The following is a 19,698-nucleotide window of genomic DNA, read 5'->3' as shown; positions in this document are numbered from 1 at the left end:
GAGCACTAGTGTTACCACATTTTATAGGAATGTGTACAGAATTAAATTGTTGTTATTTTGTATATTTGGTTACTGTTACTGGATAAAATATAAGCTTACGACGGATATTACCTCATGTAGCAGCTTAGAAAATAAAGAGGCTGATTGGTTGCTATAGGCAACACTGCAGCATTCGTTTTTAGTTCCTTCAGGGTATTCAGGGTATGTGGCTCAACTCCTCATGGTTTGTAATCTCAAAGTAATGACAGTCTCTGAGGTCATCTCTTCCAAAGTTTGCATTTATTTGTTCACTTGACATTACAGGATACTTTGAATGTTCAACACCAGCCCCACATTATTCATAATTGTATGAATACACCTCCAAAAAAATTATATATATATATATTTTTTTTAATTATAGGCAAAGAAAACTGAAATTAAATGTGTTTTCATAAGTAAAATGTTTTCTTCTTCCAGAATATGAAGTCTGTAGCTTTCATTTATGGTGCTGGATTTTTGCTGATCCTTGGGACATCTGGAACGCAGAAGACAGAGAACCAAGCAGGTAATATAATTCTATGCAATATTATAAACTGACTGGATTTAGCTAAGCAAATAGGTTAGAGCCTTCCATTGGATAATAGGTGCCCAGAAAACGATCTGCGTATAGGAATGACAAGGTAGTTTTCCTTCCCTGATGGCACATTGGGCATATTCTAAGATGACAATGCCAGGACTCATTGGCCTCAAATTGTGAAAGAGTGGTTCAGGGAGCATGAGGCATCATTTTCACACAGACTTTAACCCCATTGAGAATCTTTGAGATGTCCTGGAGAAGACTTTGTGCAGTAGTCCGACCCTCCCATCATCACTACCAGATCTTGGTGAAAACTTAATGCAACTCTGGATGGAAATAAATGCTGTGCCACGGGGAATGTGTGCCATAATCTAAGCTAAAGGAGGTCCATAGGTGCCCAGAAAACGATCTGCGTATAGGAATGACAAGGTAGTTTTCCTTCCCTGATGGCACATTGGGCATATTCTAAGATGACAATGCCAGGACTCATTGGCCTCAAATTGTGAAAGAGTGGTTCAGGGAGCATGAGGCATCATTTTCACACAGACTTTAACCCCATTGAGAATCTTTGAGATGTCCTGGAGAAGACTTTGTGCAGTAGTCCGACCCTCCCATCATCACTACCAGATCTTGGTGAAAACTTAATGCAACTCTGGATGGAAATAAATGCTGTGCCACGGGGAATGTGTGCCATAATCTAAGCTAAAGGAGGTCCAACCAAACATTAGAATGTGTGAAGTTTTTTTTTGGCCAGGCAATAAACTAATTCCCAAAAGTACAGTAGAGATTGTTCACTTAGTGAAGTGAATGTTTACCTTGCTTAGTAAAAAGGGGGAGCTATGTTCCTTTAAATCAACTAATCATGTGCCGCATAAATGTTTTTTTTCCCCAGTCACATTATTGGGTGTTCAAAGTGAACACAGTGTTACTTTTTTACTATGTGAAGTAACCTGCCTTTACTACTTTGGTTGATTCTACAAACCTAGTATGAGACCATGTTAATACAAACATTTTGCATTTGTTAAAGTTGGTGAATATGGTTTTTAAAGTGATATTAAAGTTACATAGTTACATAGTTACATAGGGGTCTATTCACGAAGCTGCCGAAGGATCTGGCCGTAGCTTCGGCCGATCCTTCGGCTAGCTTCTGTCAAAAGGATTTTAAAGGAGAACTATGAGGTCAGTGCTTTTCACTCACCTCATAGTTCTAGCCGACCTGTGACAATGAGACTATCACAGGTCGGCTCAGTAGATCGGGAGGTGAGCATACACATACCGGCGTTCGCTCACCTCTCGATCCTGTCACGGCTCTCTGCAGTGACAGGGGAGGGGCTGGATTCCCCCCACTCCGATCTTTCTGCTTCAGCTCCGGCGTCTCATTATTATGAGTAATGGGATATATTATATGATGGGCAGACATTGAACAATTGAAACTGTCTGCACTGTGGTCTAGGTTTAAAGGAAGTTATGCCAAAGTCACTCTAAATGTAAAAACGTTATTTCTTTTTAATTCATATTGAGGGCAACCACAAACACCTGTATGTTTATGATGGAGCTGTCACGTATAGAAAGGAGATAAAGTAAACGTTACAAAGAATGAAATGTGCATTTGCTACATTTTTTACACTCCACACACCCTATAAACCATGTATTTAGGTTCCTGGACCTGACTAGACAGTAGAAGCCCTTATTTCCATTTTTATATTAAAGGGAAATCACAGAAGATGTTCTAATTTTCTCAAAATACTGGGATGAATAATTATGAATACTTGATGAGAAGTTCGAAAAGAGGGAAAGTCATTCACAATTGATAATTCAGCCCTAGCCAGGGCTAAAAACATCTCTGAATACTCTGAATAGGCAATGTAGTTTAGGGTTTCCGCTATCACAACTATTTAAAATAAAATCAGTATCTGCCGGTGGAATCCTAAGATTGTGATGTTAGTTTTAGGCAGTCAACACTAGCGTAATCACTAGCAAGATTTTATATTTACTGGTGCCTGTGGCTGCAGCTTTTTCCACAGTGGCCCGTATAGACCAGAGTGCCTGCCCAAGCCACTGACCAACAATGTACCCTTTTTAATGAACAAAAACAGGATATTGCACACAACAAATTGCACTGCATGTCCTCTGAAATGAATGGGCTGCCTACCGCAGTGCATCACAAGTGCACCCTGCTGCACCTCTTGTCTCTTATCACATCACAGAGGTGTGAATGAGGGTTTAATGAAAAGTTCTTGTACCAAGGATATCCGAGAGTACCTTGCAAAGTCAGTGCATAAAACACAGTTTAATGTTATATTTTCTAATTAAAGATGACCTGTACTGTGAAATCTGTCCCCCCAAAAAAGCAAGTAGGGGCAAATGACTATCACCAGAATAACCTGTGGTCTTAGTCAGATGTTTAACTATTGCTTAAAAGAATCAAATAATACATTCATTTCAATATGGTACAAGTCAGATAAATCATTGTTTTTAAACACACATTTGAATAGTACAATCATTTTAAAGTAGATAAACTATATTATGTTTTAAAAGTTTATTGTGTATCATCTCATTGTTGATTAATTAATGAAGGAGAGAAATGAAAAAAAGGTAATTGTAGAAACACAGTACATCATCAAACATGATGATCATGGCCATGTTGGTCTACCCGGAAGTGGTGTATCCCAAGAGGGTGGAGAGTAAAGATGGCTGATGAGGATGAAGACCAGACGTTCGAGGAGGAAAACGACGAAACGGCAGGAGGAGCGGAGGGAGGACTCGGCAGCAGGAGAGGCTCTTCTCTAAGGAGTTGCGCTGTATGATGTATGGATTCGGAGACGATCAGACCCCGTATACAGAATCGGTGGACATTCTGGAGGACCTGGTGATGGAATTCGCCACCGAAATGATGCACAAGGCAATGTCCATCGGACGCCAGGGGCGGGTCCAGGTGGAGGATATCGTGTTCCTGATCCGGAAGGACCCACGGAAGTTCGCCAGAGTGAAGGATCTGCTCACCATGAATGAGGAACTGAAACGTGCCAGAAAGGCGTTCGGTGAGGCCAACTACGGTTCCTGAGCGACCCTCTGCCATAACGACGTTATCCTAAAGGGTTCAGAGCGCTGCATGTTTTAGCCGCGTGTCCCCGGTGTGGTATTTGTTGGGGTTTTTTTCTGTGTAAATATCGTGACAAGGCAAGCGAATAAACCTTTTTTTGTATATTTAAAAAAAAAAAAAAACATGATGATCATCTCTCTTTTTAAAATAATGTACAAAATACAATTCTAGATAATTGTGAGGGATAATGCAATTACTAATTAATACAAATTAATGTACAAGATATCTAACCAAAGGTCAGCAAATATTGAAGTGTGATTGCCTGTAGGATTATACTTGTGATGACAGCAGCCCGTACTGCTAAGGAGACCTGGGGCACTCAATAAAATATATTGGGCATATGCTCTTTTTGTATACTGCAGAGATTTGAACTTGATCTAGTCTGAATTTAAAAAGCATCACTTCCTTCTTCTCACTTCCTGGCAGAGTGACAACATTGTCGCTAGAATGGGACATGAGTAAAATCTCCCCAACAGGACACAGACAGCAAAAAGAAAAAGCTAGACATACACTTTAAAGGAGATGTACTGAGATAAGTCACATGAAGGTTCCTTTAGGTTGGCTTTTATCAATGGCAAACAGCTAGAACAATAGCAATCTAATTCTACAATAGTACATCTCAAACAGCAAGACACAGTTAATGGAAGACACTAATGCAGAACAGAATGCAGCTGTTACAAGAGGATTAGACAAAGCATACTTTCTGTAAGTGGTCAGTAGTAACCCTGTAAACAACTGGACATCTCCTCCACAGATGGATGTAATCTTCCTCTATCCCCTTCCTTCCACTCCAGTCCACCCCAGACTAGGAGGGTGAGACGGTGCCTTATCTGTCCCTGACAAGTGGGTTCCTGTCCCTACTTAGACACACTTCCCTCCAAGGTCTCCCCTAGTGTGACACAGTTCACACTATTCTGTGTCCTCCACGATGGCCACCAGATCTCATGAGAACTCCGTGTCTAATTAGAGGCTTCTGCGAGATGGTGCCCAAAGTCCATGGCAGAAGACCTATGCCAGCCTCCCTCTAGCGCCAGTAGTAAGTGGCAGCTATGTGACTGCATTGTTTACTACTAAAAGTACAAAGGAATGATTTGGTGATCACAGGATCTCTGCAGCACTTTCCAACATTGCCAACCCAGTGGAACTGCAGCATTGCACCTCGGGGGAAACAGTTAAGCCCAAAGCACCTATCCCACCTAACTACTCTCCTAAATATTTTACTTGGCCAACTCAATGGCTTAGTATATTCCATTGCACAGAACTGGAACAAGTAGGTAGATCAGGAGTCCTAGCTTCACTTTGACTTTGTAATCTGCATGCTTGTTCTAGGTCAGTGGCTCAGAAGGCAATGAATCCGTAACTATGCAGCCATATAGTATTTTTACAAGGAAGTCAGCAATAATCCATATTTCATTCAAAGGTATCTTTTAACTGAGTCCTGTTTGCATAGCCCTGTTATAACATGCGGCTGTTTTCCTTGGCACTGCAAAAACCTGCGGCTAGTTACTACTTGTTTCTGAGTCTGTGGGAAACGACATTTATTTTTGAAACAGTTTTCAAAAGCGTTGGTTGCTTAGCAGCTTGCGAAAAATACTTGTTTCCTTTTTCGAAAAGGGGAAATAATCTTCATTATTTGCTGTATGTAAAACCGCATGAGAGATTGATCTCTGTATGTGAGAGACAGAGTGGGTGCAGACAGTGTGTGAGAATGAGGAAGACACAGGTGCTGAAAGATATGTATGTCAAAGTGGGGTCTCAGTTTTGGTATGTGCAGTGTTTCCATATGGGTCACACAGTATTTTGTTATTTAAAAAGAAAATGAGTATTGCAAAAAGATTTGTTCAGACATGAATTACTGGAGGGGATAAGCCACAGGGTCAGGATGTGACACGTGAATAGAAATGTCACTACAGGCAGTCCCCGGGTTACGAACAACATAGGAACTGTAGGTACATTTTTTAAGTGTAACTTCAGCCAAAATGTTTTGTTTATGTTTTGGATAGCATAGGGAAGGGTTTGCCCCCTGTAAAGTTTGTTTTGCTATATGTGCCCCTGTTCAGAAGATTTCACCTCACTTTCTGTACCTGTGACAATTGGATTTAGAAAATTTTGGGTTGTCGTGGAAACAAGGATTCATGGAGTGATAAAGCTTCAGTGGAGACTTTTTTCCCATGATCACTCTTACAGGAGTGAATTTTCCTATCTTAGCTGTAGATTTCCTTTTACTTCCTGTTGTCTCAAGGACAGGAAGTGAGATTAAATCTTTCTAATGAGGATACAGGCAGCAGTAAAAACCTCACAGCAGTGGCAGAACTACCATGGTCGCAGCGGTCGCCAGCGCGACCGGGCCCTGGCGTTCCGCCACTTGTTGGGGGGGGGGCCCAGGAAGGAAGAACGGGCCCCGCGGCAGTGGAGAAACTGGCGGGGGCCCGATGGAGCGGCTCCTCCGAGCGCAAAGGCAGACGGATGAGTGGGAGGGGGTTGAGTCGGTCGCCAGCAGTAAAGCGGGCGGGCCCGCAGTGAACACAGCCACGAGGACCCAGGAGCAGCCGTCCTGATATTACAATGAGCCCCTCCTGGATGTTCCCGGCCGCTTTCCCCCATGGTAGTTTGAGAGTATGAAAGTACTAGTAATACAATGCCATTATAGAAACATAGAATAGAATATAGTTGAACTTGAAAATTACTGCACTATAATGCCATTGTATTACTAGTATTTTAATGAGGAATTGATTAAAACAGCCTTCTACCATACAGGGAACTACAAGTCCCAGCATGCACTCACTGTCCCTGTACACCTCTCACATATCACCCAGTGAACTACTGCAGGGGGCCTGCATGCCGGAACTTGTAGTTCCCTGGGTGATTTATATGTGGGGGTGTACAAGGAAAATCTGGGCATGATGGGACTTGTAGTTTCCTGGTTGATGTGGAGGGGTGTATAGGGACAATGAAGGCATGCTGGTTGTAGTTGAGCTATAAGTCCCAGCATGCCTTCATTGTTATACCCCCAGGGGCTCGGAAAGGAAGAAGAGGGCCCAGCCCAGTAACCGCCGAGGCCCCCGACATTGCCTTCTGGGACTACAGCTCCCAGCAGGCCAATGTTCCGCATCGCGCCAGGGGGGGCCTTCATGGCTTCTTGCACCGGGGCCCTGAGGTTTCCCAGTTACGCCTCTGCCTCACAGTGACCCGGAAGAAGAGGTGGGCATTCCTCTTCTGCACGTCTAACAAGAGCCACCTTCCTGTAATGTATGTACAGTACTACGAGCCAGACCCAAAAAGGCGGGCACGCCTCGTCGGCACGAGCACGGTAGCAATACAACTCCCCCTGCTGTACAGAAATAGCCTCCGTTTGTAAGTAGGAGTCATAAGTAAGTCAGGTGTACGTAACTCGGGGACTGCCTGTATATATGAATTTTCAACGGTCTCCTTTAGCCCTTTGCTGCAATTTAGACACTGTCTTTTTATGTTTTTCACACAACTTTTTTTGTGATTGGATTCAGTTGAGAAAAAGATGTGAATCCTGGTTGACAGTTTTGGGAAAACATTTAAAAAAATTGACCCCTAAAGTCAAAACCTCACATAACTCACATAAATTTTAATTTGTAAATGTAACTTAAAAAGTCATTTTCAATATTTTAATATGCAGCGTTCAATTAAATAATCCATGGTGATCCTGCCAAACAGGTCCTTTTTCAAGCACTTTCTGTTATAGGATGACAAACCTCTGTCCCTGTCTCACGATTGTGCTTCTGTTGTCACCATCAGGAAATCCCCCCTGAGAAATGCTATGCAGCCATTGCATTACAAGTGGCTGCAAAAAGACTTTAAGGATAAGCAGGACTCAAATAAAAACATAGGATGATAAAAAGGTATAAGCAAGTATTTTAGCGAATAAAACCCAATTGTTTATGATATACAGTGCTTTAGAAAACTACAATGAGGGCCCATTTACACCAAAAGGTGTACGATATGGTCTGTATAATGCACACACTGGTATGCACTGTGTAGGAGTGGTGCCATGCATTGTTACAATACATCGCAGTGCATACTTTTTCTTTTAATGAACAGGGCACATAGAGAACAATTGTTTTCTATCTTTTCTTGCATTGAGCCTGTGTTGATCAATGCTGATCAACATGGCTCAACACCTCTGCTGCGAGCAAGTTCTAAATGCCATTCTAAATGAGGGTTTACTCACAATGGGAGAAATGTTTTTTTTTCATATAAGCTAGTAAATATTGGAGAATACCAGTTATGTTTACGTCACAGATCTTGGAGTCATCAGTTCAACCTTTTTCACTTTTCCGCAGATTATGCAGCTTCATCAGGTTAGCAACCTTTATGCTGATTATGTACCAGTTAAAGCATAAATAAACCCTCTTTAAATCCTCTTATGATCAAAGTATGCACGATGCTGCAAAGCTCTTAGCTGGCTTTCGTTTTTTGCAAATGTTACTGTTTAGGTGGTCATTACACAGGGACTTTGAAAAGGTCAGTCAGTCTGGTAGTATCTTCAGCTTGTATATAAACAGGAGCGCACATCTTCTGGTGATAACACTGCTCCTGTATAGATTCACACATCAGTTACTGTTGTCACTTTAGGAGTTGAAGTACAATACCATGGAATTAAGGGTGACCAAAGAGCAATACTGCAGTACAAAAGCAAGGGGGCCTCTTGGAAGTACCATTCACACTAGTGCATTGGGGAAACGCACATGTGTCTAATGTGTGGCATTCATTGCGTTAAGTAGCCCATTCCTTTTGAATTAGCTACCAGTGGACCATGCACCATTTCAACACAGTGCACTACAACACACAGATGGTTGACATGTAAATGCTTGTCAGGGAAAATCTCCCCAATGGAGACAAAAACGACAAAAACAACCTGCCGGGTGTTTAAGCATTTACCCACTCTCTGCAAAACTACAAACATTTTGTTTGGATTCTACTTTAAGACCAGCAAATTAAGTAGAAATAGTTAGTAAATGTACATAGTTGCTTTGGTGAATGTGACATTTGGCAAGCGGCCACATACTATCCAAGCATAAAAAAGAAAAGTCTTGTTTTTTAATATCTGGTTGGCACTCTACTTGTGGTTTTGCATATTTATTATAATGCATTTTTAGATGAATATTGTGATTTATTATTTATTTATTATTTATTTATTATTTAAAACTGTATGGGTATCCTTTTATTATGCTGCTGGGAGATGTCAATCAGCTTTTGCTAGGTACTCACAGGATACCTAACATTTGTACATTATGTGTTACCACATGTGTGTATTTGTTTGCATGACAAGAAATGCATCATGATAAGAAAAGTACAGGAAGCTGATGTTGAAATAAGATGCCACATGTGTTAAATGACTGACATGTATTTGTCTTTTATCATATTACAGATGTCTGTGAACACACATTATCCTGCTCAGAATGTATCAAATCTCATCCCAGCTGTCTGTGGTGCTCTGCTAAGGTGAGTATCTTCACACATGTACAGTATCAATCAGTCAATGATGACATACACGTTTTATGAATCTGTCATGTGTATAGGCTGCCATCAACAAGTACTATATTGTCTAAAGATCATTCCAGTAAGGTAACATATATTATTGTTTATATTCTAATATCACTTATATGTGGATATTTAAATCTATTTGTTGCCACCCAATCTTACACACCCTGCTGTCTTGCATTCTTTTATTCTTAAACAAATTTATTTTTTATTTTTTTGTTTGTTTTGAAGAATACATAATACAACACAATGCAATACAATAAAAATACAGCACTGTGGAATTGTTGGAATGTTACAACAACAGCTTCCACATTCATGCAATACATTTACACAAGACAGCCCTCTTTCAACACTAAAGCTTATGGTAAGACAAAAGCCATGAACTCAAAACTGAGGACACTAAACTCAGGAGTTAAATCTTAAAAATGCATTCAAGTACCTTAACTATTAACAACAATCTAGCTTATTTGTGTATCACTCATCTGTAGGTCCTCATCTCTGAATTGGTGCTGCACTGTCCTTCCTTCTGGAGGAAGGGGAACACACTCATGGTCCCCGTGTGTGTTGTAAAGTAGTCACCGCTCCAAGCTCGCTCCAGTTTACTCATTTGTATTGAGATTGTAGTCCATCACGGGAGTGAGCTTGGAGCGGTGACTACTTTACAACACACACAGGGACCATGAGGAACAAAAGTAGTCACCCTCTAGAAGGAAGGACAGTGTCAGCTCCAATTCAGAGATGATTTGAGGATCTACAGTCGAGTGATACACAAATAAGATACATTAAGATTTAACTTCTGAGTTTAGTGTCACTTTAATTTATCTTCATGGCTCTCTACAGTCTGAGCCCTGCACATATATATTTACAAATGTTTTCGACAAACTTCTCACCCTCCATGAAATTCCCTTCCACATACTATTTAAACATGTTATAAAGAACTTTTAAAACTCACTTTTATGTAAACTTTTATGTAAAGTAATTTGCTACATTTACTGAGTGAGCATTGCTTTCTCCTCCTCCACTGCAGGGATGTGTGGTGAGGTCAGTGGCAGGGAGCTTTTCCCTGTTGTGTAACCTGTTAGAAGATGGTCTGAAAGGAGAAAAGTTGTTACAATGTATCTCTGTGCCTGAAATGTATCACTTCTGATCGGCTGGGCAGGATCAGAAACCTTTAGTGAGATTTGATTCTGACATGCTGTCAGGATCAGTCTCTAAGGTTATTATAAGCTGTTCCTGTTTGGAGCAGCCTAATAATAGCCAAAAATTTAAAAAGTTAATTAAATTATCAAGCAGTCATAGTAACTGCTTGATATAATTGACAAAAAAGTGTAAAAAAATTAAAATGAAGTGTAAACAAAATTAAGAAAATAAAAATTATATATAAATATATTTTATATACTAACTCAGTCATGAAGGGGTTAAAGGAGATGTAAAGTCCCAGCATATACTCTCCTGTTATAACATCAGCACTGTAATAGGAATACAAACTAGCGTTGTTTTTGATAATGCAATCAAAGCTTACTTGAAAAAATCAATTTATGTAGTGAGTGCTGCCTTCTGTCTGCCCATCACTTTCATCAACATCCTGGATTCCCAGTGTGCTCAGTATCTCTTTCCCTGCTGCTTGATGTGATGCAATCGCAATTTCTCAAGACTACATATCCCATCATGCATTTCTTCCAGCAAGCAATGCTGGACATCTTCAAAAAGTAAGTTTACAAACTTCAGGATTGATATGGGTATTAGGAGTGGGATAGAACTTATGGAAATTCAATATAGAAAAACACATTTTCATTTTTTAACCCTAGATACCCTTTAAGCTCCTGCAAAATGAAAAAGGGATGTGAGTGTCCATATTATACAGTACAGCACTATGTATTAGTTTAGACCTTAGCAACTCCCCTGTTTAACTTTACTTTGTATTCGGAAATTATGCACCATTGTCTTCTAGGCTCTTGTGTCTTCTCTGCAGATGACAAGGTCATCATTCAATGGCAATGTCTATGATAAAAGTTGCTGATTTCTCAGTCTTGTTATTAATTGCTGAGTCCAATATAAGTTAACACGTTGTAAATTAGCAGACAAGTTCTTTATTTCCTGTTTCTCACATAGTTTGTTAATCAGTATGACAATCTCAGGGATGACTCATTTGTCTACTATGGTATGTGGGGAAATGTCTCCTGAGAGTTGAGCTACTGATTGGCATGTGACAGAGGTATGATACAAGTCAAATGTTTGTTCTTCTAAGAAAGATTACACTCTGTGGTACAAACTACTGACCTTTCAACACTGGTTTACTTATTTGCTGACTTCTGCACTGTGCATTATATACTACTGACCACTGAGTTACATACTAATGACCTGTGCACTCTACATTACATACTACCAACCTCTGAACTCTGTGTTACTTATTCCTGACCCCTGCACTCTGTGTTTCTTATTCCTGACCTCTATGCACTGTGTTACTTATTCCTGAACCCTGCACTGTGCATTACATACTACTGGCCTCTGCACTCTGTGATTCATACTACTGACCTTTGAACTTAGGTGTTACTTAGTCCTGACTCCTGCACTTTGCATTACTTACTTTTAAAGCTAAAAGGGTGAAATATGTTTATATTTTTAGTAGGGATGCACCGATACCGATACAAGCATCGGTATCGGCGGTGATACCGAGTATTTGCATGAGTACTCGTGCAAATACTCCGATACAAAAAAACGAGTACTTGTGCCGCGTCCGCCATTTTCAGGGACCCGAAACTGCCGCACACAGGACCTCCATCGCGTCTTCCATGAAACAAGATGGCCGTGAACTCCTCCTCCAAGTCCTCAGTCATCTGCTCCATTCTGACCTCTTCTCCCGCTGATTGGCCGACTGGATGATTGACAGGCTTCCTCACCAGTCAGGAGTGACTGATGAGGAAGCCTGTCATCATCCAATCGGCCAATCAGTGGGAGAAGAGGTCAGAATGGAGCAGATGACTAGGCTGTGACACGGAGTGGCTGAAGCAGACGGAGAAGACGACACAGCAGGTTAGTACTGCAGCTAAAAAACATTTAGGTGTGAACAGTTTATTCTTCCCATACCAGCTTCTGACTGAGGACCTTCACACCCAGTGTCATCTCCACATCTTCCTCTTCCACATTTCATGTTAATTTCATGTTCATGTTCTTCATAATATTAAGAAACTGACCTAAAATCATGATTTTGTATTGCTTTAGAAAAAATGTGACCTGTCACTTTAAGAAAAAGTATTGGTAATTGGTATCGGCAAGTACTTGGGAAAAAGTATCGGTACTCGTACTCGAAAAAGTGGTATCTGTGCATCCCTAATTTTTAGAGTAACATTTGTATTATTATATTTTTCTTCAAACCTTCCTTACTTTTTAATGAGGCTTTGCCTAATTTATCTACGTAAAAAATCAATTAAAAAAAAGTACACTTCACCCTCTGGATCTTTTCCATGTTATTAAGGTAGATCTCCACCTCTCCAATGTTTTCTGCTCCTGCACTAATGCACGTACAACTACCTTTTAAGGGAAAGCTTTGTTTGGTTCCTGTTTGTCTAAATAACAAACCACAGGGTGGTTTTTCTACTTGGCATTTAGATGTCTGGCAGTGGGGACATTTTCATATGTCTGCCAGTGTCTCGTATGATTAATTACAAAATCTTTGAGGTTTTCACAGCGGAAGTTCTTGAAATAATCATTTCCTTCTACTGTCTGTCTGCCCTGTGCCAGGACGCAAACCAGAAGAGATAAATGCATTGATGTGCTAGATATAAAAGACCATCAGTGCACCATGTTTAGGTGGCACTCCACCATCCTCTAACTGCTCTCCTTGTGGCTGGGAATTTGAATGATAAATGTACTGATGTGGCCCAAATGCTGCAAATAACATTTGGACAGCTTAGCCACATTGTCCTTGGACTGCTCACATGGTGTATTTAGCCATTTAACTTTGAATTGGCCCTATCGTGTAACAAGCACTTGGTGGGGGACAGAACCACCTGCCAAGCACCTCCTATACAGCCTGTGTCACTCCAGTCTAAAAACATTAACATTAATTAGAGGGATTTTAGATTGCAAATTGGCACAGGGCCACAGTTGGGCAGAGAAATTATCTGCCTGAACTTGAAATACAGCCAGGGCAGCCATCAGAAATTTTGGGGCCCCTTACACGACTTTAGGCCGGTCCCCCCCACCGCACTGGACGCGGGGCTGGGTGAGGCGCTGGACGACGCGCTGGACGCGGGGCTTGGCGACGCGCTGGACTCACCTGAGAGTGACCCTAGAGAGCCCACCATAGATGCTGCACAGCCCATCTGAGACTGTCTATAGTGGGCTCTGAAGGGGTTCTAAGGTAGGCTGGTCAGGGCTGCATTCCCCTCCCTCCTTCCTAGCTCCTCTTACCTGCACACCAGGCCTCCTCTGCCGCCGGACTGGCCGGAAGTGACGTCACGAGCAGCGTCGCTGATGGGGCCCCAGCTTGTCTCGAAGCTGATGGAGCGGCAATGCTGGGGCCCTGCGCTGCTAGGGCCAGGCCTCCGCCGCCACTGCAGGGGCCGTCCACCTCCTAGCTCTTCACCGTCGGCCGATACTCATGTAAGGATCCCAGATGGGCCCCCCAGGCTGCCCGGGCCCCTTACATGAGTATCGGCCGTACCCCCCTGATGGCTGTCCTGAATACAGCCCATTATTAAATAGTCTCAGAAGCAGCGAGGGCTGCTAATATTCAGGCTATTGGATCTCCTAAACAAGACTCCCCTAACTATTTTATGGCTGTGGTTGTATATGCAGTGGAGAAAGAGTAAGGAGACAGCATACTTTGGGCAGATAAAGTAGTGCTGTGAAGCAGTTAGCAAACCTGCAATACTGCTGGCCGCCACTGGAAGGAGACTCACCTATATATGCTGGCTGGACACATACAGGCAGATACAAATCTTACATACAACCTGGCGCACTCTACGGGCTATGGAGCAGCCAAATTATTACCACATACTTCTGTGATTCCTCAAGCTATCCCGTGAACATGATTCCTTGAGTGATCACTTTTCCCACTGCCCACATGCACTCACGCACCAGATATAGGACTTAAGCTCACCACACATGTTACAATCTCCTTTAGATCTTGTAACAACTATGTAGTGCAAGGACCTGCCTGATTGGATGTAGATTGATTAGATGGATTAGGTAGGTCCTCTTAATACATAGATTTGGTAAATCTAAAATTGATTGCACAAAAATTGTATGGTCACATTGTAATGTTTGTGGTGACCCCTAGGGTAGCTTGACACCACCTGTGAGAAACCTCTCTGCTGGTCTTGAGGCGGTATTTGCCTGTAAATCCAGGACTCTGGGGCCATGGGCTGGAGAGGAGCTCCCTTGGGATGGCCTTGTTTTATCTCTGCTGAGTCTGCCTGTTCGGCCGCACTGTGTCCCTCTGTGCAACAGTGCTGCGTGTGGGGCGGCGGTACGTTCATTCCTCTTCCTGCAGGGCAGGGGGATGGAATGCAAGTTGCGCTCCATGCCTCCATCTGGTTCGGGCGGCACATGTGCAGTCCATCACAAAGGGGGCGTGGTATGGTGCTAACAGGTTGACAGTTCCTGGGCATGCGACTGCACATTCTACTAGGAGCATTTCAACTTCCTGGGCAGCCATGAGTGGCGTCTCACCTAAAGTGATTTGTAAAGGCGGCTACATGGTCTTCTATTCATACTTTTATGCGTCACTACTGTATTGAACCTGTGGCTTTGACTATGGTTGAGTTTTGCCGTACAGTCGTGGCCTCTTCCTCTGTGTGTAATTAAAATCACTTGCATTCCCTCCCTTGTATGGTGCGAGTTATTTCCCATTCGTGTGCTGCCATGGAGCTGTTAGGAAAACAGGAAAATTTTCCTTTCATGACAGCTCCATGGCAGCACATTCCTGCCCAGTCGGAGTTGCTAGTTATGTAACGCTAGTGGCTGGGTGGAGGCTCAAATTTAAGAGTTAAAGATCCTATCAGATTCTGAGGCGGAGCCTACACCCATTCGTGTGCTGCCATGGAGCTGTCAGGAAAGGAAAATTGCTGTAAGTATGGTAATACAATTTTCCTGTTATTCTGTTGGTGGGAATACACAGAAGTGTTCAGCAATCCACCTTGTTCAGAACTACCTCCATACTGATTACAATGTTAATTTTTCAGTCTACTTGAGTAGGATGAACTCAAACCCTTTGGCCAAGAAACTTTTAAATTCACAACTTCACCTGTTGTGAGGAAGGTTCTTGCCTCCTGAAGTGGCCGTGGGTTATATAGACCAGCCAGTTCTGATGGCTGAGTCAGGCTTAGGACTTCTGACACCAGTGCATCAACCCAATCGATTCAAGAAACATGACTGTCGCAAGCATGCCCAATATAACCATGTGATGGGTCCCTTGGGTGTTCTTTGTGGCTAGATAATATGGCTTTGCATCTACATGTAGCTCATGAGGTGTACTATCATATAGAATACGTTTCAACTCTCTATGACTAACATTTTGGATGTTATTAGTATATTATTAGAAGGAACATAATCCCTCTGAGAAAAGATTGCAGAAAATTTGGAGTCTCAGTGTGTACAAAACACTTCTTCCCTGCTGAGTTGTAGTCACCCAGTTTGTAGGATTCTTTTGATGGCTTGCAGGTGATAGTTCGTTTTATCTATAGCCACAAGCCTACAGGACTTGTTCATCATGTACTTATTATGTTTTCATCTCACACTAACAAACTCTATGTGATGTATTGCGGCTAAGGCCCCACTCATACAAGGGTGATTGCGAATCAGCGCAGTTTCTGCGCTGATTTAAATGGGCTGTTTTGGGAGTTTTTAATTGCGTTTCAGCACTGAAACGTAATAGAAAATGCCCAAAACCGCGCTGAACAGCGTGGTTCCATTGAAAGCTGTATTGAAACCACACTGATCAGCGTGGCAAAAAAGGTTCAAGGAGCAATTTGGACGGGGGTAGTTCGGAATGCACAGACCCGTGCGGTCGCATGAACGGTCCCCATAGCAATGTATGGGATTGTTATTGTCGGCTGATCCGTGCGGCCAAATCCGCACGGCTGAACAGCCCCGGGGCCTAACTCTCACAGTAGCAGGGATCCCAACCTGAAAGAAGCAATTTCAGGGAGGTGTACCTCTCATTTCAGGGAGGTGCCCTCTCCCCCCCACCCCATCCGCGGAGGGAGGGTTAGAGGGGGGCTGGGAGAGAGCACCCCCCTGAAATGATGGCAGATAGCACAGGAAGCAATCACTTCTTTGCTATCTGCAGTGCCAATAGGAATCTAGCTGTGCATTCGTATGCCTTTTTCTTTTCTGACTGACGGTCGGGCCGCGGCTCCCGATGTCAGAAAAAAAAAAAAAACGATCGCAGGGAAAGGTTTATCTGCTCGATCGAGCAGATAAACCTTTCCGGGAGGAAGTGCTTCTCTCCCGGGCGGCCGGGAGCCGCTATCTAATAGCGGGAGACTCCCGGAGCGTCCGGGAGAGTTGGGATGTCTGCAGTAGTATAGAATTTGAAACATAGTGTAACTGTGTATATTACTCACCAGCACTTTTGCAATTGGATAGACTAGGCTATATTTACTGCACAGCCATGGGACAACCCAAAAGAAACATGTCTGTGACTCAAACTGGTCCCTGACCCATAGTTTAAGAAACCTAGTTTAAAAAACCTTTAGGCATATCAGTACTCTGTAATAAAAGGGCATGACATTTTCCTGAAGGGTGGCTAATAAAGCTGGAGAGCACTACAATATCGGTAACCCAGTATGTTGGTGCCATTGGTAAAATATGTTTAGGCTGAATTTTTTACAGAGCAGCCTACAAGAGACCATCCCATTCTATAATCACTTATATTTAGACCAACACTTGTGGTACATGCCAGAATTGCCAAATTGCCAGTTTGTTTAGTATCATTTTCATGACTACACTTCATTTACCTTTAGTTTTGCCTTCATATACTCTATATTTTGTACTAGGTCATTATTCCTAAAGTAGTGCTTAAAAAGTTCTAATCAATGATAATGATAATGAAGAAATGGTTTCATAAAAGGTAAGTGTCATTGTCTTTTGTCTTTCTTGCACAGAACTTCACAAAAGAAGGTGAGTCAGAAGGTTCACGATGTGCCACCCGTCTGGAGCTGCTCCAACGTGGATGTAATGAAGGACTTATTATAGATCCCAAAACACATATTATGAAGAAGGACACACCCCTGAGTGACAACGCTGATCAAGGGATCATCATACAACTCTCACCCCAGAAAGTGCATCTGACACTCCGTCCTGGTAAGACAATATCACAGAGCTTGCCTTGTAGTTTGAAACGTTGTCATGTGTATAGTAAACATAAGACCTTTCTTTAGGCAAAACTTTTTGGATAGCTGCCTGTAACACAGAAGGTGAGGGGAAATGTTTCCAGCAGGAACACAGACAGCAAATGAATCACAAGCACCTCACTCTATTTAGAGGGGAATAGCCAAGGTGAATAAGGAGATTAGAAGAAGTGTCATTCTCTTTAACTATGTAAAATATTTTATTGATGATCAAACAGTAACCTAGCACATTTTGTGGATCTTCCCACATTCCTCAGGGCTAACAATAAACATAACATATGCAGTTAAAAGAGAAGTATATCCAAACCTTTTTAGCTTGACTTCTCTTTTGGGCACAAGAGTATATTTACTTATGTACTCCTGTGACCCAAATTCAGGATAAAGCGGGCTACTGCCCGCTGTCTGCTGACAATGCAGAGCCGTCCTTCAGCCAAGAAGGATCCTGACAATATTTTCGGCATACATCTGTCTTTCTGATTGACAGCTGACTCTGCCTCTCCAAAGCCAGAGCCAGCTGTGTCCACCCCCTCCCCTGTCTGTCCCTCCAGTGAGTGCTGGAGGGGAAAAAAAGGGAGAAGGGAATCCCTGCGGTGAGTGGTGATTGGCAGTCACTGTGTTTTGCAGGGAAGAGACCATGAGCTAAGCAATCAGTGGTTAAATGCTCAGCTCTCAGTATATAAGGTTGGCATGTAACAGCTGCAATGCCCCATGCCAGCTCTAAGTATTGGGAAGAGTATATTTCACTCTCCCAATACTTCTTTAATAGTATCAAAGATACCATGAAACATCTGGATGTTTATCCATTTAAAAATGGATGAATCCATTTGAAAATCATAAATATGCAAATGAAAAACTGTTATAACTGTATCGCTCACCCCCAAAGGAGCCGCCAAAGTAACCCAGGTATTTCTATTCCCCACACCAAATGTACTGCCCAAATTTGGATCCACAGCACACCAACACACCTTTAGAGAGTTTGATAGCAGATTTAATAAGCAATCAGTGCCTATGCATAGAACAATGCAACCATGAACACAAGAACTAAATGAAGAACATGCAGTCATTTGCGAAGGCACTCTGATGCTTGATCTGAGCAGCAGCCTGGGAGAGCAGGAAAGGCGGAGGATGAGTGTGCACCCCACCCCCCCCACCATATCAGGCCACATGCCCTCGATGTGGGGAGGGTGCTTTGCCAGGGGGGATCCCCATGTCGATAAGGACAAGGGCCTCTTCCCCATAACCCTGGCCCAGTGGTTGTGGGGGTCTGCGGGCAGGGGGGCTTATCTAAATCTGTCTGCCCCCTTTCATAAAGGGAGCACCAAGATGCCGCCACCCCCCTCATGAATGAGTAAGGGGTAGTTGTTGCCTCTACTCATTCTCCAAATAAACAATTTGTAAATAAACACACTACACCGTACAAAAGTCCTTTATTTGACAAAAAAAACACAACAAAGGTTTTTAACAATTATTTTATTGGCTGTGACTTGCTAAAAGAGAAAAAAACCCGATGCCCGCCGACACAGGGATTTGGTATAAATTGGAAGGGGACTCCATGGTTTTTAAAAAAAATGTTAACGTTTAACTACACAAGTTCATTCCGAATAGCATTCAGAAAAAAATTCAGATGCATCCAAAAATGTGTACGAATTTCAATTCGGAACGAAACAAATTGCACATGTCTGGTCCCTAGGCCTTTACATGGTCTACAGAGAAACCCGCTACCTGGACCTTATGATAACACTATATTCAGGACCGCTCCTTTTTCTGGCATCTGTAACAGGGCTTCATCTCCTTGCCCTGATGCTAGCACCCAGGGAATATTATCCCAGTCTCCAAGTGCTCTAATTTCACTGGGGCAGGACTTCCATCCTACAGGATACTGGCCTAACTCACTTATTTGTAGTTTGTACAGTGTTTGACTGATTGACTCCCTAACCCCTAGAACAACTCCAGTTCTTCAAGACTCGCATCTCACTCAGATACCAAAAGGTTGTGGGGTTTGTAGTATAACATGACGAGAAGTGAATGAGGCTATTTACTGTTCTTATGTCATCTATTTTCTCCCTCCTTGTTTCACTTGTCTACCTTTTTTTTTGCCCTTAGAGCTCAGCTATTAGTGTTCTAGCCTTGTGCATCCAGCAATCCAAGGCCTGCAAACCAGAGTAATT

General features: G+C 42.5%; 1 protein-coding gene and 1 pseudogene across 1 annotated transcript in view; both read left to right on the top strand.

Annotated features, from left to right (window-relative positions):
* Positions 1-459: 459 nt before the first annotated feature.
* Positions 460-19,698, top strand: part of ITGB7 (integrin subunit beta 7) — a 42,336-nt gene continuing 23,097 nt past the window's right edge. Inside the window, exons 1-3 of the mRNA XM_018556203.1 lie at positions 460-521; positions 9,056-9,134; positions 17,285-17,483. Of these exons, the coding sequence (XP_018411705.1) occupies positions 460-521; positions 9,056-9,134; positions 17,285-17,483 (340 nt within the window). The remainder of the gene's footprint in view (positions 522-9,055; positions 9,135-17,284; positions 17,484-19,698) is intronic.
* Positions 3,234-3,621, top strand: LOC108786825 (annotated as a pseudogene).

This window comes from Nanorana parkeri, unplaced genomic scaffold, assembly GCF_000935625.1.
Source record: "Nanorana parkeri isolate BGI_ZX_2015 unplaced genomic scaffold, ASM93562v1 scaffold228, whole genome shotgun sequence".
NCBI lineage: Eukaryota > Metazoa > Chordata > Amphibia > Anura > Dicroglossidae > Nanorana > Nanorana parkeri.
This window is presented reverse-complemented; position numbering and strand designations above follow the sequence as displayed.